Source organism: Rhea pennata, chromosome 3, assembly GCF_028389875.1.
Source record: "Rhea pennata isolate bPtePen1 chromosome 3, bPtePen1.pri, whole genome shotgun sequence".
In the NCBI taxonomy this organism is placed as follows: Eukaryota; Metazoa; Chordata; class Aves; order Rheiformes; family Rheidae; genus Rhea; species Rhea pennata.
In genome coordinates, this window is record NC_084665.1 from 127,531,680 (window position 1) to 127,553,340 (window position 21,661).

Consider the following 21,661-nt stretch of genomic DNA (forward strand, 5'->3'; position numbering starts at 1 on the left):
TAAAAATGTGTATCAGAAACATTCTCTATTATTAAGTGACTCATGAAAAGTAATGTGAATACAGCCTTTTTATTTCAGATCCTCCATAGCAGAGGATGATTTGGGGTGTGGCTTGATTTATTTTGTGGAGGGGTTTTTTTGGGGGGGATGTTTAGAGGTGTTCTCCTTTATAAACTGTCTTCTATTCTTTATGGCAGCTTTCACAGTGTTTTATTCAGGAAAGTGGTTTATATAGATATTAAACATCTCTGTAATCTGCTTTTTTCTTTCCCGCGTGTCATCAAAATTCAAACTAGTAACTTCAGCTTATGAAGCACATTTTTATTTATTCTTTTTAGTATAATAGAGTCAATATGACTCTCCAGGTGCAAAAATCAAATTCTACTTTGCCTCATCACTTTTGCTGATGTGCGGTTTCTTTTACTAATATTAAACATAAGACATGTAACATGACTTTTGGACTCTGCAGTGAAACACCTTGACAATTTATTCTTGTTTCACAAAGTATGTAGAGTTGATCTAGAGTCAGAAGGAGAGATGAAATACAAACATTTTTTAAGTCACATTTCAAAATATGAGTTCTAAATAAAATATCAACAGTGTAAAAGCTTTGGCAGTTTGAGCTTCACATTAATCGTTCTCTTCTCTTTGAAGTGGTGTACAGTAGCTCTTAAAACAGCCACGTGATTAGGGTCTGGGCTGAAAGATGATTTTGTCTGAATCTCTCCTAGAAATATGTGATTCTCTTTATATCAGTCATTTATCATTGCTGTATAATATCTCACTGAAATCAAGGGAAAGAACTTTTTCACTGCTGTCTCTGCTAAATACTTTAAAAAAGATGAAAGAGCTGAGCTGAGGTTTGGAGAGAAGAATTGAAGCCTTTCTGGGTGGCTTGCACGTAGGTGTCCAGAGTGTGACTCAAGCTGCTAAATCAGCCTCAACACTGACGGCTATTGAAGCAGAGCTGACTTCTGTGGTGTTCATTGTGAACACATGACAAGAATACAGCGAAAAGACAAAGCCTGCTCAGAAAACAGGCCTTGGCCCATCCGTACCGATATAAAAGTCTCAGGTGGACATAGTGGAATCGGGGATCCTTTCTGTTTTTAGACAAAACCTCTTTGCAGGGGCTGCAGCTTGTGTACTTCAGTTAGGTTTTTGTTGTTGTTTGGAATAGAACAAAATCTTTTCAGTGATTGGGAATTTTGGTGTAGAAATCCCTGTGTTCTGAAATTCTTTTAGTAAAATACTTTCCACTTGTTTTGCCTAAATTCCTGAGGATAAACTCTCAGTTCTCATATTATCTTATCCACTCCTCTGTTATGCTGACTTTCTTATTTACTAATTGTTTTATGAAAACGTTGAGTAAGAACTCCATCTGACTTATCTAAATTATTATATCTGTTCCTCAAAGATTGCTTAGAAATGTTTAAAAAATAACAGCTGAACTGGGATGTGTGTGGAGTGATCCTTTCTCTACCAAATCCCTCATGCTTCGAGTACTTCAGGAATTTATGGAGCCAGAGGATGATCTAGATGCAACCTGTGTAATAGCCATGGGTCTAACCATCATGAACCTCTCTTAATTCCTTTTTGAACTTCTTTATGCTTTTGACTTCCACAACATCCTGAGGCACTGGATTACGTAATTTAGTTATAAAAACCTCTTTGTCTTTGGTATTAACTGTTGACCATTAACTTTCCTGAGAGCTCCCTACTTGTTTCTGTAAGAAATAGTAAGGATTTGCTCACACTATTTCCTTTTCCTTTTTCCCTCTAAAGAAATAACTTTTGAACTTTATAATTAGATGACAAAATATATCCAGAAGGAGAATGGATAAGTTGAAATTAAGGAACTTTTGCAATTATTGCTAATGTCTGAACTAACTTTCCACAGGAGCACACATTAATAGGATCAGACAACTCCCAAGATATCCAACTATGTGGAATGGGAATTCTTCCTGAGCATTGTATTATAGACATCACTCCAGAAGGACAGGTGATGTTAACACCTCAGAAAAATACTAGGTAATGGAGCAAAATAGAGCTTTAGTTGTGTAATAACTGTAGATTTATCTAGTATTTTATGGTTAGCAATGCAAAAAAGGTAACTAAAGCATAGAATTTTCTTACTTCAGACTAAATGGAAAAGCATATTTTTTATACTCTGGTTTTAGGTTTGAATTGAATTGTCAACTGGCCTCTTGTACTCTTGTATCTTTTGTTCAAAATAGATTTCTGTCGTTGGTGGAGTTTGTAGTTTAAGTTTTAGAGAGCGGCTGAATAACCTACAGTACTTGAGAACTGGATTTTAACTTCAGATTGATTGCAAAATGACATGGATCTTCAACATCCCCAGTAACTTACTGTTAGATCCACAAAATTCAGGAATTTCATGTTTACCCTGGTTCATAGCTGACCCTACTTTGAGTAGGAGATTTGAATAGGTAACTTCCTGAGATCCCTTCCAATATGAGTTATCCTGTGATTGTATTTTCAAGGTTAGTCTGACTTTGAAATAAATGTAAAGTTTCTGATAGTTCTAATTAGTTTGTTGTCTTTAAGCTACGTGTATACCCGAGTTCTCTGACATCTTACTCAAGTGTATTTTCTGTCTGTATTTCAAAGCAGTATGAAAGTGCTCATTTCCAGTGCCTTCTCTTTTTCACAAGACTCTGCATTTTTAAGCAGTAGCTTTACTCTCCAGACATAGCTATCATAGTATCCATCCAGAAGTAGCAACTTCCGTAAAACTTAAGTAATCAAAAAAAGTTGAATTTGAGGAGTTTATGAAACAACACTGAGTGAAGTTTCTGGGGATGTTTTGCCTGTGATCCATGAACTTGTTCCCTATCTTAATTAGCTACAATAAAGAAAGTAGTACTTGAAAAAGAAAAAAAGAGGGGGAAAAAGCCTTGTAAAGGTGCATTTGCTTTGAATTTTCTTCTTTTCAAAGGACATTTGTAAATGGTTCTGCTGTTATGGGTCCTGTCCAGCTACATCATGGAGACAGAATACTATGGGGAAACAACCACTTCTTCAGGTATGGAAGATATTAAAGAGATTGTAAGTCTGAGCCAGTTTTGTTTTACCTTATAGTGTAAGGAAGGATATCAACGGAGCCTTCGAGGTGCAGAAGGAGATGATTTCTTTTTCATTGGGATCATAAAGGCAGTGCTGATGATTGGATGTTCTTGAATGATAGATGTCGTAGCAGCTGTGCGTAACTTCAATCTCAGAGCAATAGACTGAAGCAACGTTTTGTATTTGCGAAGGACTGTAGCTTTGTTGATGAGGCTCTTACTATTGTTATCCGTATTATTATCATTAGATCTCTTTAGTAACTTTAATTTGGTGCAGTAACTAATGCTTTTGTGCAATTTGGCACCAAATTAATACTCTTTTTCCCATTGTGAAAATGTTACACCTAAGCTTTTGTTTAAATAGGTTGCCTTTTGGGCTTTGCATCTAAAATGTTCAATTTCTGACCTGTGTTATACAGTTGTCTGGGTCTTGCAAGATCACTCTGTTCCTGGAGTTCCAGCTCCAGGCACACTTGAGTACTTTCTGTATCAGATAGGATTACTGGTAGAAGCTTTCAGTGAACGACTGTCATGCTTGATACCCTGTGTGCTTGGCCTGAAATACCTTGAATGTCAGTGGATTCAAATGATAATCTAAAATGTAATTGTTTTCCTTTATGCTTGAAAGAGATGTTATCTTAAAAAGTAGGATGTAATTTCGTTATTGCCTCAAAATTATTTAGTTGTGAGTGGACTGAAAAAAAATGATAGTAATGTTTTGTTAGTATTAGTAGTTACCTTGTATTACTGGGATGTAATATAGAGGAGTTAGTTTGTCTTGAACTGCCTTTTTGTTCTGAGGAAAATTACATTCACCAAAGATGAACAGCTTTTGAAAGAGAAAAACTCACTATTTTGGACAAGCTGCTTAATTTTAATAATCTTTTCAAGCAAGTCTTTGTTTCAGAGTTGAACAGTTGATAGCTTTTTAAAAATGTCTCCTACTTTTAAAGGCTGAACTTGCCAAAGAAGAAAAAGAAGGCAGAACATGAAGATGAAGAGAGAGATAATTCTATGAAGTGCAGTAACAGTGTTGAACAGCTGGACATAGATGGAGACAATTCCAGTGAAGTGTCTAGTGAAATTAACTTCAGCTATGAATATGCCCAGATGGAGGTCACTATGAAAGCACTTGGTAGTAATGGTAAGAAGCAACAGAATTATTGGAAATAGATGCAGAATGTGGGGTTGCATCTTCAGGGACTCCTCACTAGAGAAATGCTTTTCCCCTATAAATTCCTGTTGGAGAAATTTTCTTATGAATGACTCAGCTTAGCCATTTTTGCATTTGAGAGGAAAAACACAGCTGCAGAATGTTATATTTGGCAGTTTGCGAGAAAAAAAGCCAAAACTGGTGGTACTGCAGCCTAGAATCAAGATGCTTTCACTTCACTGGGTATTTTTCTTGCATTATGTCTGGCTTAGGTATTAGCTGTAGTGATCTCTGTCTCTGAAACCCTGTTCTTCAGTTTTTGTGATCTTGCATAGCTGCTCCAGAACGGCATTATTTTAGGAAGCAGGAGGAAGCTTTTTTCAGCTTGATCTTTCCAAATTCTCTTAAATCATTCGTCCAGTCTGTTCTGTTGATAGTTATTTTATTCTATAGTTCAGTAGTAGTATGGTTTTTTTATATGCATAAAAACAAAAACACAAATTCCTTCCTTTTTTATAATAACCATGCTTAGTGTTTCACGTGTTCTTTGCCTGTAGAATTCAAAGGCTACTGCAGCTCGTAAAGTGAATATCTGCAGCTAAAGCATGGGAAAGGGCGGGTACCAGGGCACAGTAATTTGTGCCTTGTTCAAGATCATGCAAAATATCTGTGGCAGAACCTGGGGAAGAAATTGCTTCTAAGTCACAGTCCCTGCCCCATATTCACTGCTTCGCCATTTCCATTTAATTCTATGCTTACTAGGCATTTGAATCCAGAAGTATTAGCTTCTTTCTTTTCAACATCTGCTTAGATCCAATGCAGTCTATCTTGCAAAGCCTGGAGCAGCAACATGAAGAGGAGAAGAGATCTGCACTTGAACGACAGAGGCTGATGTATGAACATGAACTGGAGCAACTGCGAAGACGACTGTCACCGGAGAAACAGCATTTCCGCAGCATGGACAGGTTCTCCTTCCATTCTCCCAGTGCTCAGCAGCGCTTGCGCCAGTGGGCAGAAGAGAGGTGAGTAATTAAATGCACATCTCTGGTAGTCAGATTTGAATTCTTTTACTGCCAGTGAATTTTGTAGTTTTCCCACTCCTCTGCCTAGTTTCTGAGAAGAATCCTGCAGGGGAGTGGGAAGGACAGAGTGAAAATATGAACATAAGAATAATCAGACTGCTGTAGAAACAGATTGTTTCTAGCAATGATGCTAGAAAAGACAGAGACAGAAGTGTGTCTGTTTCATAATTAAGGAAAAACTCCTTACTAGCATTAAATTTGACTAAATATTAGGTGATTGGAAGAAGTTTTGGGACTTCTGAATGATATGTCTTCTGCATATTCCTGACTCAGCTGCTGGAAGGTTGTTTTTCCTCTTTACTCACATATATCTATCTGACCTGGGCAGGTTCCAGCAGCCAGAGGAGTACAGAATGAAAAGGGACTAAAAGGAAGATTAAAAAAATTGCTATAGAGCATTGGAAAGACTGCTGGGCCTGTTTTACAGTCATGGAGGGGGCCATCATGTTCTTTGCCTCATCCTTGACAACTTCCTTGAGGGTATTTACTTCTTGCCTCTGAATAATCTTTGCCAGTACTGCTGTGAAAAAGAGCATCAGCAAGAGAAAGATGAAGCTTTCCCTCAAACAATGAGTGTGGGAGAGACACTGTAATGAGAAAATACTTTCTATTTCAGAACTTGCTTCTTTAGCCATTTAATTTAGATTTGTGTTTGAGGCAGTCTAACAAGGCATTAGTTGTCTGTCCTGGAATATTTTGTGGTACTAGATTTCTACATTGCAGTAGGCTTTCTCATACTCCCAGCAGGGAGGCCGGTGAGCAAATATAAATAAACCTTTCTCTGCAAGATGGAACATCCACGTTTCTGGTGGGAAAACTCGGGAACAGGCCACACAACTGCTGACTGTTAGGCAGATGCATGGAGAAGTCTCCAAAGCCAGCAGTATGCTGATGTACCTACTATTAAATTCATACAGATAATCTTTTTTAGTTATTTTGCAACAGAAATGCAATTTAATTGCCCTGATCTTTGTGTTAAAAAGCAGCTAACTTGAATGTTAACTCCTTCTCTGCCAAGTGATCATTTGCACAGCACTCTCGATTTCAATTCCTAAATGCCATGATTTTTCCTGTCTCCCTCATAATCCCCTTCTTTTAGAGAGGAAATGTTGACCCACAGTCTGAGGAAGTTGCGAGAGCAGATTGTTAAAGCCAATTTGTATGTGAGAGAAGCCAATTTCATTGGAGAGGAATTAGACAAGAGGACAGAGTATAAAGTCACACTCCAGATCCCAGCTTCAAGCCTTAATGCTAACAGTAAGGTAAGATAGCCCTAGTGGAACTAAATCTTTGTTCAGTAACTTTGCCTCAGAGTTCATATTTCTTTTATTGTGATTCTAATGGCCCAAATAATTTACCAAGGTATTCATGTGCATTAAAGAAGGCTCTGTTAGTACATGCTACATTTTTTTCCTATTTTGTTGCTATAAAAGTGTGATAGTATACTTAGTATACTAGCTTATTGAAAAATGTTAGTGCAAAACCTTTCCAGCAGTGTCAAAGTTCACACTTGCTCTGTTGCTGAGTATAAAATCCATGCAGGTTAGATAATATCTACTTCACTTATTTACCATCACCTAATAGATATTCATCTTTGAATCATGCTTGTGAGGTCAAAAAATGGCATTATCCCCATTGTTCAGGGAGAAACTGGAACAGGGAGGACTTGGGTGATTTGTTCCAGGTGTTTTAAATTTTGAACTGAATGCAGACTTCCGTTATCTCAAGCTAGTTACTTGAGCACTGGCTTATCCTTCCTATTCTCTAGGTCAACTCAGAATTCCGATGATCAGGCCATCATTAGTACAGTAGATGTATTTTATCCTAGGATAAGAATTTTTATCAATTTCTTTAGAACTTTCATTTGTTTCTTTTACCTCTTAGAAAATCTATCCTTTATCTCTCTTATCTCTTAGACATGTCTTCTGGCATATCTAGAAACAGGATGGGGAAGAGGGTTAAGTGTCTGCATGAGCTGAAAGTTGCAGCCGGGATGGAACTCAGAGCTTTTTTAACTGCAAAATGTTTGTGAAATGCTTAATTTTTCCTATTTGCAACCTTCAGGTAAGGTGAGGATTCTGCAGAAACTACTGCCTGAAGCTGAGATGAGATATTGCAGTTACACTGGACATGAATCTACTGAACTCAATCTGTTTTTCTAGGATTTGGTTGCTTAAGCTAGAGTTAATTAAAAAAAAAAAAAAAAAAAATCCAAACTTCTCTCAAAGACATTCTCTGTTTTTTGTTGGGGTTTTTGAACTATTTATTCACTGTTGTGACATGGATTCCTTATCTCTCTAATTGTTTCCCAGAGAGGTGCAATTCTCAGTGAACCTGCTATTCAAGTGAGAAGGAAGGGGAAAGGCAAACAGATTTGGTCACTAGAAAAACTGGAAAATCGACTGGTAGATATGAGGGATCTCTACCAAGAGTGGAAAGACTGTGAGGAAGACAACCCAGTAAGTAAAAATAAGAACTCTGACATTGTGCTGTTCAGAATTACATCCCTATTAAATTTTTGATTTAAGTAGTTGTAGGACCCTCCTGGTCCTGTTGAGGAGGGGAAGGGCAAAGAGGTAAGTATTCCTGGGCTGTTGTTTTGTTTTTTTTGTTCTTGTTTTTGTTTCTTTCTTCTAGTACTGAAGCAATACTTCATTAACCATTATCTTGTCACTTTGATGCTTGTTTGTACGTGTAGTTTGGTCGTGGAAATGCACACACAATAACAAGCTAAGTAAATGCAACAGATGTTGAAGTTCAGGCTAACTTCTTTGAATCTAACAACATTAAAGAGAATTTGCAGGGAAGAAACCTCAAAATACAACTGAAGTTTTCATTCTTCTGATCTAATTTGGCCTCTTGCTTGTGTTCATTCTTTTTTCGCCAGGCTAGTTATGCGCTGCTTTGAAAAATTTGTTTATTTTTCTTACATTGTTCTGAATTTGATTCAAGGTGATGAGAGCATACTTCAGGCGAGCTGATCCATTCTACGATGAACAGGAAAACCACAGCCTTATCGGAGTAGCCAATGTTTTTCTTGAGTGCCTCTTTTATGATGTGAAGCTACAGTATGCTGTTCCAATCATCAATCAGAAGGGAGAGGTTTGTCATTCCTTTTATAATCTATACAACTGTTTAATTACAGTCTAAGGCTCTTATTACCAGTAAATTCCAGTTTCCTGTGTACAATCTTTTTGCTAACAATTTGAGATTATGCAAATTCCACAGTACCTTACTGCAGTTGTTTAGGCTGTTCCAAATCCCAACATAGTGATTGTGAAAAGAGAAAGCTTTGTGAACACCTTTCTAAGCAAACCAGCCCCAAATAAATGCTTAGGAGAACCAGTATGAGCTATAGCTTCACTGCTTTTTGGCAACTGCCATCAAGAATAGGTTCTTAAATATACACTACAAGAAAAACTTCATGGGCAGCTGTGGCATAGTAAGCAATGTCCTATATGCTTTACACATTTTAGGCTCTTTAGAGACTGGTGGGCATGTGAGTGAGATGGAGCATGCTATTCTCAAAATCACCCTAGTGGCTCCAGAGCATTCAAAAATACAACAAATTTGAAGTGCAGAACAATAAAAAGAAAGAAAACAGTTGCTAATGGATTGGAAACAGTGGTACCTGTAGATACCTGAAAAATAATACTGTTCTCTAGCACCCAAGTAATTTTGTTTTTCTTTTTTCGTCAGGTATCTGGTCGTCTGCATGTTGAAGTTGTTCGAGTGAGTGGAGAGATAGAAGACAGGCTGGTAGGAGGTGAGGATAGTCCAGACTGTTCACATGAAAATGATACTCAGGAGAGAAAACTCGTCTGCATGGTGAGTTGCAGATATATCCCAACCTATGAGCAAACTTCTCTCCTGCTAACCCAGGTATTAAAATGAAAAAGTCTGTGGTGCATTGGCAGCAGCTTTGCTGGTCATTAAATGTCTCATTGTAACCTTTCCCACAATGTTGACTTCAAATATTCTGCTACATAGGCAGAGTTCTCTCTTTGGACATACGGATAGACTATATGAAACTCTTTTAATGTTTCTGGATTAAAAAATATAAAACAGGGCAAAACAAATAGCTGATCAGTCAGTAGTATGAGCAGAGATTAATATTTTAGCATTAATTGTTTTCATGGCCTTCTGTAATGTTTCAGGGCTCTGACATGCTGCTGTCTGATCTTTTCTCATAATACTTTGCCACTTAAGAGGTTGAAATAATACAAGAAGACTAGACAGTCCAGCAGGTTCTTGCAGAGCTTTGGTGATAACTTTATGGCTCCTCTACCACCTGTGTCAACGAAGAGAGGTGTGTTGCTGGATCTTCTACAAAAAACAAAGAAGAGTTGGGTGGAGAGGAACCTCATGAAGTTCAACAAGGGCAAGTACAGGGTCCTGCGTTTAGGGAGGAATAACTCCGAGCACCAATACAGGCTGGGGGCTGACGTGCTAGAAAGCAGCTGTGCTGAGAAGGACCTGGGAGTTCTGGTGGACAAGAAGTTGACTATGAGTCAGCAATGTGCCCTTGTGGCCAAGAAGGCCAGTGGCCTCGTGGGGTGCATTAGGAAAAATGTAGTCAGCAGGTGGAGGGAGGTGATCCTGCCCCTGTACTCAGCCCTGGTGAGGCCGCATCTGGAGCACTGCATCCAGTTCTGGGCTCCCCAGGACAAGAGAGACATGGAGCTACTGGAGAGAATCCAGCGCAGGGCTGTGAACATAATTAGAGGACTGGAGCATCTGCCCTCTGAGGAACGGCTGCAAGAGCTGGGCCTCTTTAGCCTGGAGAAGAGGTACATATAGATGTTTTAATGCATAATAATAACAATGAAAAGCAAATGTGTGGGAAGGACATACCAGCAATTCTATGTGGTAGTGAAATGCAAGCAATAATCATTGGCCACGCTGCAAATAAAAAGAGGGAGGCAAAAAGCATTAGAGGGAGTGGAAGCCCAGCTTTGTGGGTTAATGGATAATGGACCAATTTTGGGGCAATAGTACTGTATCATGGAGCTCCACGCGCTTACAAGCAACATGGGCATTGCTGTAGCAACGTGCTCTCTTGACCATGGATGGTGCCTAACCAGGTGATTCTTAACTCATCTAATGCTACTTTGATAAATAAAAGAGAAGTTTGAGAGTTTTGTTTCTATGTAGCCTTGATTTTAAAAAAAAGGCAGGGCTATTTTTGGATTGTTTCTGGTGTCACAGAATAAGGACAAGTGGTATCGTCAAACAAAGAGTATGCAGAATAAAAGAGCCCATTTTGGTAAAGTATGTGATTTTTGTTGCCTTTTCCTTGAATTATAGAATTTTTGATGCTATTAAAAATAAAGGATATGGTTTTGTAAAGTTCATCCTGCTGGCTTTCATTCCATGGAAATAGATGCTTGGTGACATCTAGTGGCAATTTTAAGCTGATGCAAGAAAAATAGTCCAATGTATTTCAGTGCAGAAAATCATATTTTGTAAAGCCTTTTTGTCTCCAAAAACTTCCTAGTTTCCTTTGCAGTGGACCAAAAAAATATTGTTCTAACAAAAGGACTTTTCATTCTACGCCTGACTAATCATTTCTTTATCTTGGTTTCTTAACTCTTTTCTAGATTAAAATACTTCAAGCCACAGGCTTACCACAGCACCTCTCCAACTTCGTGTTCTGCAAATATACGTTCTGGGATCAGCTGGAGCCAGTTACTGTTGCACCTGAGGTGGATCCATCCTTATCTCCTAACAGCAAGGAGCCACGGTGCATGGTTGTCTTCGATCACTGCAGTGTAAGTTTTTTTTTCATTTTATTAATGACATTCTAGACAGACAAAGTAGGTTTGTGCTTGCACTTTGTCAGTTACCTCTTTGCTCCCTTTATTGTATTTTGTAAGGCTGATACCCTAATGCCGTCTTTTGTAAGAGCTCAAAACCTCTTCAGAATCCATTGCACTACACTGTTCACGCACAAAAATCACTGGATATGGTGGATTCATAAAGGGAAGCAATCTATTTGACAGATTTACCTTCAGTCACAGTGAGAATGTCCAAGAGTGTGAGGAGTGATATTCATTTGAATACGTTTGTCTACATTTGAACTGATCACTGAACACTCCGGCATCAGTGAAGAGAAATGGATAGTTCTGGGACATGAGACCTTTCATCCAGAGACACACCTTTAAGCTAGATCATGTATCTTGGAAGTGTCTCTTTCTCCCTATTGACTCTAGAACAACCAGCTGAGTGGAAGCATCTTTAGTTAGAGATTTCTAAAGACAGGTTAGGTAAATCCTAGTCAATCACTTGAGTTCTCATCTTGTTCTTCCTCTAATTTGTTGTTGCACTGAGTAATTTATTCCTTTTAGCTTATCATTTTTAAGGTGGATACTGTACCTTCTGATGAGTTTTGAGGCTTTGGTTCTAAATGTTAGAAAATATGGTAGTTTACTTGAACTATTGGACCAGGACTTGGACAGCATGTGGTCATTTTTCAACTCTTTCAGATTTTTCTCCTCAGTAAGTCATATATCTTTGCCTCCCTTCCTCAAAATGAGATGACAGGTCTTTTTTTCCTCTATATTGTGTCGTAATGTCTTGGGGACCAGACTGACTTTACTACATATATATAGTAAAGTCAAAACAACAAGTCTCTAATGCTGATTGAGGCTTAATTGTGTTAATGTGTTGCCAACAATTTGAATAGGAAAATGCTAACCATTTTTTTCTTAAAAATGGTAGGTTCTGAATGCATGCAGCATGAAAGATTAGCTGCGTAAATAAGACTAATAGCAGTTCTAATAATTCTTCTAGTGGAGAACCTTAAACAACTTTGTCAAAAGCCTTTAATTGATTTTGCAGAAATTTCAGATGGTAGAGGCTCTTCAATGGAATTAGTCATATTAATGTGACTACAGTTCAGTTTATATAGACTATCAAACAGATCTTTTCCTCTTTTTTTAACGTACCTGCACAATACCCCATTGTAAATGCAAGCTTCTTTCTAGAAAGAAAGCCTAGTACAGGGTAGAAAAATGTAATGGGAGTCAGTATTGTGTGGGCACAATCATTAACCAATTTGTTGGTTACATGCAGGAATTTTCTGCAAATATTTCCGAAGACTTCATGGAGCATCTTTATGATGGCGCTTTGGCAATTGAAGTTTATGGGCACAAGCAGAGTGGTGATCGCAAAAATCCAGCCCTGTGGGATTTGGGAATAATTCAAGCCAAAACACGAAGTCTTCGTGACAGGTAAATACAGAAAATAGATCATCAGTTTAGAATTCTTGAAATTCACTATCTGTGAGGCCAAATTTTGCAGGAGATTTGAGACAAGTAGTCACATCTTCAGGCTGATGAAAACTGAACAAGATACTTGAGATTTTGTCTATTAGACTAGTATGAATAGACTGTCTATTGCAAAAACAACGTGATTTTTTAGGAGGATTCAAAAAAAGAGAATTTCTTATCTCTGTGTTTCAAATTAAAAGTGGTAAACATTAAAGATTTCAATTAAAGACCTTTCTATTCAGGCATCCCTATGCATGAGAGCAGTGTTTTAAAAAGAAGCAGAAAACAGCAGGCAGATTATTTTCTTGCATATTTTTATGCTGGTCTGAGCCAAAAAGAACCATGAAGTCTAAAATGGTAAGATGGTTGTTCTGATTGTAGGCTGATGTATTTGAGGTCACACTCCAATTCATTCTAGGCCATAAAGTGCTATGACTGTGATATTTCCATTGGAAGAAGTGTTTTGCTAATTATTTCAAATGGAGTAAATATGCAACAATATGGTAATTCAGACTGCAGGATCTTCATTTTTTGCTGACAGCCATTTGTTACTCCCAATGTAAGCTTAGTTCCATTTTCAAAGCAGTAAGTTCTTTTGCTTTCTCCTATTAGAAGACAGTTCTACGCTTTCATTTACTGATAGTTATGTGTCTTTCCAGTTCCAACCTGTGCTTATGTTGAACGAATTAAATATTAACCCATTTATGGGGAAGTTAAAAAAAAATAAAATAGAACCAAAAAAGTATGACAAAGAGAAGATTGAAGGAATGTTATAAAATAGTAAGTTAGGTTTGGTAGCTGATTAACAAGTACCTCCTTCCTTTTTAAATTTGAACTGTTTCAAAAATGGCCATTTCTTATTTAAGGTCTTGGAAGAATTTGAGAGAAGACAGTAGTGTGATGAGATTCAAAAAGGTGCCCTGAATCATGAGAGCTTTCAAGATGATGGCATATTTCATTCTGCTGCCTTCTGTGTGGCTCTGATGGCACTGACAACCCAGGGCTTTTGTGGCAGTCTTTGAGACCAGAGTATACATATTAGAATCTAGTGGAATTGGATTTGGTGTTGGAATCGAGAAAATGCTTATTTCTGACGTTTGACTAAAAAATTGTCAGTAAAATTATAGTACTGGACAACTAGTAACTCCATCTGGATAAAAGTGACATTTACAGAAGTGTCCCTTCATGTTTCCGGTCTGCCATGGTTTCATGGGGTGTTTCTTTTGTTTTGTTTTAAGACAAAAAAAACATACGTGACAGTTCCTGGCATTTTTTGCAGGTGGAGTGAAGTAACCCGGAAAGTGGAGCTCTGGGTTCAAATTCTAGAGCTGAATGAGAACGGGGAATACTGCCCAGTTGAGGTGACTCCTGCCAAGGACGTAAGCACTGGAGGCATCTTTCAGCTCAGACAGGTAAGGTGGCAGGTACAGGAGTTCAGCTGTGAAAAGACACTTCAGGAAACTGGGAAGTTTCTGTTTGGTATGGCAGAGTGATGGTGTCCATGGCACTGTCAAGCTTAGATATGAAATACGGTCTTGAATAGAACTGGCAGAGGAGGGGTGGATGGCATGAAACTGCTGTGTGTGAAGGTGATGAAAGGCTTATCTGTATCTTTTTGCTACATTCTGTTCCCCAATCCTTTTTGGGTTTTGTTTTGTTTTTTATCCTTTTGGCCAACTGCTCCCTTGTTCTTTGGATTGTTAATGCTTGACAGAGTAGCTAACACTTCTAAATGATAAGCTATTGCTCACAGACCACTATGAAGCAGTAAAAGTTAGATAAAGAGGCTGCAGTTCTGAACTCCCCAATTCCTGTGGGTTTTTTTCCTACCCTTATGGCTAAGGAAGACAAGTGCTTTGCTGCATTGAGAGCATCAATGGGTAAGAATTTTCCACTAGGGAGACCAGAACCAGCATCAAGTTCACTTCAGGTGAAGTCAAATTCAGCACATTAGACTTTCTTCTCCTCTCTTGTAGATGAGGAAGAGATCCTGTTCCCAACTTTCAAAAGTATTTAAAAAAAAAAACTATATGTTATGAAAATCCTCAATAAAAAGTAAGCTTTTTGTTGGAGACTTGCTCAAAGTTGAACATTTTGTGGACATAAATCCTTGCAGCAGAAGTGGTATCTCTTGAACGCTTCGTCATTGTGGCCAAGGTTGCAGTCCTTGCCATTTATTCTTCTGAACAGCTAAAAATATGTTGCTTGCAAATGACAGCCAGTAGAGGTCTCTCTGTCATTAAGGTTTGAGAATTTTATACTTGTTGGTTGGTTGGATTTTTTTTTTTTAATGCTTCTAATTGTTCCCTTGTTCAGGGGCAGTCTCGACGAGTTCAAGTTGAAGTGAGATCTGTACAGGAGTCCGGGACCTTGCCACTAATGGAGGAATCCATATTATCCATTGGAATTGGGTGTGTTCAAATAAAGCATGTTAAGCCACAAAAAATACATGAAAATTATCAGGTAAGAGCCTGACTGTTTCTTCTCGCAACTGTGTTTCTTCTCAGCTACGGCTGTTTCCACAACTTGTAAAAACAAGAGCGTTCTAAGTTTTTTTTTTTTTTTTTTTTTTTTACCTGCTCTATAAATGCATAAAGCAATGAAAAAAAAACATCAGAACTGCTTTGACAGTGGTTTTAGAGGTTAACCAAGGTTGCGTAAATACAAAACTCTCTCTTCCAGGAAGTGTTGTGTAAGAACTTTCTCTTGATCAAAAATCATTTTTCCATGACAAATATAATATTTGTAAGACTACCTCATTCTGAAAAAAAAAATCTGGAAATTCATTAGGAGTTTGTCTAGTAGATTTTACTTCAAGTATTGGATATGGCAGCAATTTTCAAAATGACTCAGTGAAAATATATTTTAATATTGTGGCATTAGAAACATTAGAATGATATGGGCCAATTGTTTTGATGGCGTCAGAAGCATTGAATCTCACCTTAAAGTGCAAGTATCTTGATCTATGTTTAGGGAGTGTGCTTCAGCTGGTGGTTATCTGATGATTTATGGTGAGGGCATGTTGCCTCTGTTTCCCTATTTCAGGAGGTTGTCTTAAGATGGTAATCTTACTTTAGTGCAGTTTACTTTTCACCCAGCAGCTAAATGAAAAGTAGAGTCATTCCTGTGAGTTAGCAAGTCAAAATCCAGTGCAGCAGAACAGCCTTTTCTTGGACTTGCTTGATTAGCTGCCTTGCTTGAGACAAGGGCGACTACACGTCTGTCGGTTTTGAGGCTATCTCCCAGCTTTCCATAATCTCTCTCCCCCATTGCTTCAGTGTGTCTCTGTTCCCCTTTTTGCTTAATCAGTATCAGTTTTGCATTTGTGAGGGCTGAAGTGGTTGGGCTGGAGTTATCTCCTAACCTCAGCAATCCCTTATTCCCTGTGTGTCAGGGCATAAAAGGGACACTTTCTTCCGTCATTAGAGAAATCCCACTTCTCCACAGTGTCCCAGGCAGACTGTGCCGTTTATTTCCCCTTTCTGCTTATGCTCGTGGCTCTGCTTGCATGCTTCCAAACTCCCCTTCCCTCACAGCAGTTCCCGATACCCACCAGCCCCTAGAGCAAGTACACCCTTTTACTCTCCTCAGCTGAGCAGATTTCTTAAGACTCTCTTGTCCTGAGATGATGGATTCGTTTCTTGAAAAGATTCTTGAAAGCTGTGGCTGTTAAACGCCCCCTTTTTGTCCGTTTTCTAAGGAAACAAGTCCCAGGTGAGCATCCAGGCTGTCTCATGCTTTTTCTTCCCCAGATAATTTCTGATCTGTTGACGAGTTTCAACTATATCTGGTGGAGCTGACAATCCACAAAGTATTAAGTTCTTTCAAGAAAAAAGACTGTACTTAAGCTCCCCTTGAGAGAGAGAGACTAGTGAGCTGTCTCTGAAGCTGATAACTCACAGGGGAAAGAGCTGTTGAAAACCAAGTTTCATTAGTTCTGCTTACGTTAACCCTTGGACTTGAACATCTGGATTTTTAATCTCCATATTTGCATATCTCTGTCTCAAGTGAAACAGTATCTATGGACTGTGAAAGATATTTTAAAGCCTTGAACTAAGAAAATGCCTCTTCTGTATAGCTTTTTAGTTTTAACTTAGCTAGATTTTTGCTTTCATTACTAAGGTACTGAAGTAAACTCTAGTGGCTTGTTATTACTTAAATAGGTGAGTAATAACCCAGTGAGGACTGGAGCCTGCTTTTTCGTTCACTGTGCAGAGTGACAGTCCAGCTTACTCTCATTGCAAATGGCTAAGCCTGTGATGCATGTCAGGAATGAAAGGTGGTGTCTCCCATCAGACAATAACGGAAATCAAAATGTCTAAGGTCTACCTTGTGACTGGTGGTGGGGCAGGCACTGTTATTCGAACCGTCTAACAATTGGCTTAGGTGTTTACAATTTTTCTTCTCTAAATGCTAAGGCAAGCTTACCTGCAATCCCTTTTGTCAGGCTTTGATTTTCAGTGCCTGCTGTAGTATTCCTGCTTAACTTTTACAGGTAAAACGGTAGATGTTTCTTTACTGTCCAAGCTCAACAGGTTCCAAGCTGTTTCACTGTAACTGCCATTTCTTTCCCAGGGCAAATTAAATATCTCACTTTCTTCCAATTGAAAAGAATTCTAGTGGTATTAGTTCTGTTGTTTGGAGGGATTATTTTCCCATTGCAGTAGTTGGATTTTTTTAGTTTACATTTTTGGACCAGCTGATAGCAGTTAATCTTTGGTACCCTCCCAGACCAGTTCAAAAAGGAAAACCTGGTAGCAGGGATAAGAGTCACTGTTTTAATTCTGTGGTCTTACCATTGCTAAATTTGGACTTTTATTGAAATGTTGCTTAAAATAGTTGTACTTTTTGCATTCTGTGTGTTTCCTGCTATCAAAAAAAATTTAATGATATGGCTTTGTGTGTTTTGGCCTAGGAAGAAGAGGATGACATGGACAGTTATCAGGTAAAGATTTTCAGTTCTCTTTTACTAGAAATGCAGATATTTTGGCATAAAAATGTATTAGAGGAGGATTAGCATTTTTATCCTGACTGCACTGATTGGATACATGGACAGATTTCTCTCCAAAGAAATAAAAGCCTGAGAACTACATAAATTGTTATGCTACAAAGCCATATGGTGGGGTCGAGAGGAGGAGGGCAAAGAGCAAGATGCCTTAGTGTATATTTCCAAAACAAAATCCAATTGCTTCTCCTTTTCTGCATTTTGGGGGAAGAGTTCTCCCTTCTCAGCAAACTATGAGTAGGTTAAGATTTTCTATGTTAAGAGCAAGAATAAGCATGGCGACATTGAAGATGCAATCAAATTCTTCATGCTATTTCATCTTATGAATGTGCTATGTATGTATATTATGTCACAGTTATTTGAGCCTTACAGGAGAAGTGATGAGACACAATATCTATGAGACATTTTCATCTGCTTGTGAATAACTTTAACAAAAGCACATTATCGTCATTGTTGTAGATCCCAATTTGTATAATGTGAGCAACAAGAGATTTAGGTTTAATACTCTCTGACAAATTGCAACATACTTTTAGGGATCTCCAGGTGAGTAATACAAATGTAGTTTATAGTCTTGCATCCACCCATTTTTCTTGACAATGTATTTGTTATAGTTTGATGTGGAATGAATCTGAACTGCTCTTGCCATAGAAGAGGCTTGCCTGAAGGCATCCCAGAGCTGATAGCTCATCTTTGTGGCACCCAACATGCTGCATGTAGAGTATCATTCATCATTTCTGAGCATCTCCACATCTGAGACAAACGAGCTGAATGTTCTTAAGCATACTGAGGGGGTTTTTGAAGGACATTAGCACTTCAGAAAAAATACTCAGAAAGATTGGGGTGCAAATGCCGTAACTAGGAACAGTGGCACAATGCTGCGCAGGGATGGATTCCTAATATGAGGGTGGTAAACACCGAGCATGAATGGTGAGTCGAGAATACTGACTAGCATCTCTAACTTTCCCACGTTAGAGTTTAGTGAGTCCTAGACTAGGGCAAAGAAGATTTATAAAGTGAAATTTGCTTCTTTGAGTACTGGGTAGTACAAAATAACAGCTAGAGAAAAAGACACATCTCAGGCCGTCAAGCAAAAAGTATATTAAGAGAAATGTGAAAAGTTAAGGGATCGGAGCATTGAACGTACAAGGAAAAGCTGAGAGAACTGGAATTGTTCAGCTTTGATGAGGTCTTTACTGAGCCTTCTCAGTGTGTATAAATGGGAGAGAATAAAGAAGACTAAGTTAGACTTTTCTCAGTGGTATCCAATGAAGAGACAAGAAAAAGTAAGCAAAAACTGAAATACGGGAAATTCACTTAAAAATAAGATTTTTTTTTTTCCCTTTTGAACTGTGAGAGCAGTCAGAAACTGGAATTGGTTTCCCAGAAAGGTTGTGGATTTTCCATCCTTGGAGATACTCAAGCCCTGAGCAAGTTTCTGTAGTTGACCCTGCCTGAGCAGTGGGGCTTGGACTAGACGATCTGCGGAGGTCCCTTCCAAACTCAGCTATTCTGTGATTCTGTGTATATTGTCTTGTAAAAAAGGAAATAATGGATAAGAGCTAAGTGATTTGTTCGAGGTGTTTTCTATCTTTCTTATATGATGATCGTTGGATGCAGTGTGAGCAGCAGGATTGAAGAAATGTGTAAGCGACAAACAGTAAACATTGGCTTTCCTGGGCCGGTATTTAGCATGACTCCTTTCCTCTTTACAGGACAGGGATTTGGAGAGGCTGCGTCGGAAATGGCTGTGCGCCTTAACAAAGCGCCAGGAATATCTTGATCAGCAATTGCAAAAACTTGTTGGGAAATCTGGTAAGCAAATTATTATTACGGGTAATGACAGTAATAGGTTGAGACACACATGCGCACACACTCTCTTTCTCTTATTATATTATAAAATTTTAGACAGTAGGTTAATGGAGGGTTGAATCTTTGAACTCACTAGTAATTTGTGTACTGGAGGTAGAGGCCCATGTAAAACTGTCATTCCTGAACGCTGAGTTTGTGTTCTGTGTGTGCTAAATACATACCTGAGCAGAGCAGGGTTTATTCTGTTACAGTGGTTTATCATAAACACATGATAAAGACACTGAATAGGAAACGATCTCTGTTGTCCTGACTGGCATCCTACCTCTCCAGATAAAACAGAAGACGATGCAGATCGGGAGGCACAGCTTTTAGAGATGAGACTAACCCTTACTGAAGAAAGAAATGCTGTAATGGTTCCTTCTGCTGGCAGTGGGATCCCTGGAGCTCCAGCAGAGTGGTATGGACATACATTGCCATGTACAAGAATGAATGTAAAAATGATGCATGGCCTGTTCCTGGCTTGAATTCTTGACATTTTTTACTTTCCCTAACCTGGACTCCATATGCTGTATGAGCAAAGTTGTTAAAATTAGTGCTCTTGCTTAAATTATTTTATTAGGTTGTGTATTTGAAATCCAGAAATGCTATTTAGTAAACTATACTATTATTGATCAGAGTATAATTATGACCTTCTAAAGAAACGGAATCAATATTTATTACCGCTGCACTTACCATTTTAAAAAATTAGCTAATATGTTAATTACCTAGTTCATTCACTTAAAAGGCTGCTCCATCATACTAAAACTGCATCTACAGGAGCATTTTGTTGTGCTCCTGGTTTAAGCACAAAGTCTGTTTAGTCAGCAAGTGTTGCATGTAATTTTCTAAACATTAAAAATAGTAAATTATGCTAAACTGAGATTACCATACTGTAGCAGCTGTGAGTAACAACTGCAGATAAGGAAGCAAGGCTGCTTTGCTTCTAACCTCTTGTCTTCAGTTGCTCTCAACTTTCTGAATTTTTTTTCTGAGCAAGCCTCTAACAATATTTATTGATGGAATTGAATATCATGGAATTTCAAGCTGAGGCTTGTTTAAAACTAGTACTTCTGAAACATAGAAATGGCAAATACTTTGTTAGTGATACTTAAGTCAACTTTCACATTAAAGTATTTGAGGAGCTTTGAAAACAGTGCTCATGTAAGAAGCTTACTTAAGGAAGACTCTGTTTTAAACATTTTTGCCCCAAAGGAAGTGTTCAAAATGATTCAAGCACCTTATACATTACATAAGACTCCAGCCTGCTCTTGTTCACCATAAAATTCATTCGGTCCATGTTGATGGTTGATGAGATTTCTACAGCCTTTCTACAGTTAAGGTTACATCAAGGTTTGTTTAAGAATGTTTTTCGTGCTTCATACTAGATTTTTAGTACATCATTAATGTTGTGAGGCTTAAAAGTGCAAGACCACAGAATATTAATTTTAAAAACAACAACAACAAAAAAAATGTTACTACTTTATCCACATTATGAAAGATATACGTTATATGGCTGTTTTGATTGTTAAATGTGTGTGTTTAACAAGAAATAGTAACAAATGTGTAGTGTGGCAGCATCAGTGTTGGTTTAAAACTTTAGTGCTGGATTTTCTGACTCTAAATGCTCGTCCTCACTGACATCACTAATGCAGAGAGTTTTGTGTTTAATAAATGTGCATGTCAGAATAAATAAACTTAATTTTGCTATTAGCATTTTAGAGGGAAAAGAGCATTTCTGAAAGCAGAGGTCAAAGAAAATAATAATTGTAAGAGAGGTGGTATAAAAGAAGTACCAATTTAGTTGACTCTCTCTGAATCTGCAACAGTAAATTAAAATAAAGCTGTTCACCAAGGTTATCATTGGCCTGACCTACAATTGCAGCTGTACTGAATGTAATATTCTGTGGACTTGTACCATCAGGTACGTGTGCTGAGTAAATCTGTGTTAGTTTAAATGCCACTATTGTCCCCATTTTACATTTTAGGACTCCAGTACCTGGTATGGAAACTCACATTCCTGTTATTTTCCTTGACTTGAATGGTAAGTGGTTTTAAAAGGGCAGAGTGCTTTGAAACAAACTTTGTATAACCAATATTGTAGCACGAGCGAGCTAGTAAGATGAAGAAATGCCTGGAATGACAGGTAGGTTAGTTTAAGACTGTGCTTATTTCATCGAGACATAATGTTTAGTGTTTCAAAATGCAGAGCATTTTGT

General features: G+C 38.1%; 1 protein-coding gene across 3 annotated transcripts in view; it reads left to right on the top strand.

Annotated features, from left to right (window-relative positions):
- KIF13B (kinesin family member 13B) overlaps positions 1-21,661 on the top strand; it is a 127,522-nt gene that overhangs the window by 73,404 nt on the left and 32,457 nt on the right. For all 3 annotated transcript variants that reach the window (XM_062573288.1, XM_062573289.1, XM_062573290.1), the window contains exons 14-29: positions 1,901-2,031; positions 2,960-3,046; positions 4,040-4,230; positions 5,051-5,261; positions 6,421-6,583; positions 7,634-7,780; positions 8,274-8,423; positions 9,021-9,149; positions 10,922-11,092; positions 12,396-12,553; positions 13,872-14,004; positions 14,909-15,055; positions 17,508-17,537; positions 19,310-19,409; positions 19,737-19,863; positions 21,431-21,486. In XM_062573288.1, the coding sequence (XP_062429272.1) occupies positions 1,901-2,031; positions 2,960-3,046; positions 4,040-4,230; positions 5,051-5,261; positions 6,421-6,583; positions 7,634-7,780; positions 8,274-8,423; positions 9,021-9,149; positions 10,922-11,092; positions 12,396-12,553; positions 13,872-14,004; positions 14,909-15,055; positions 17,508-17,537; positions 19,310-19,409; positions 19,737-19,863; positions 21,431-21,486 (2,131 nt within the window). The remainder of the gene's footprint in view (positions 1-1,900; positions 2,032-2,959; positions 3,047-4,039; positions 4,231-5,050; positions 5,262-6,420; positions 6,584-7,633; positions 7,781-8,273; positions 8,424-9,020; positions 9,150-10,921; positions 11,093-12,395; positions 12,554-13,871; positions 14,005-14,908; positions 15,056-17,507; positions 17,538-19,309; positions 19,410-19,736; positions 19,864-21,430; positions 21,487-21,661) is intronic.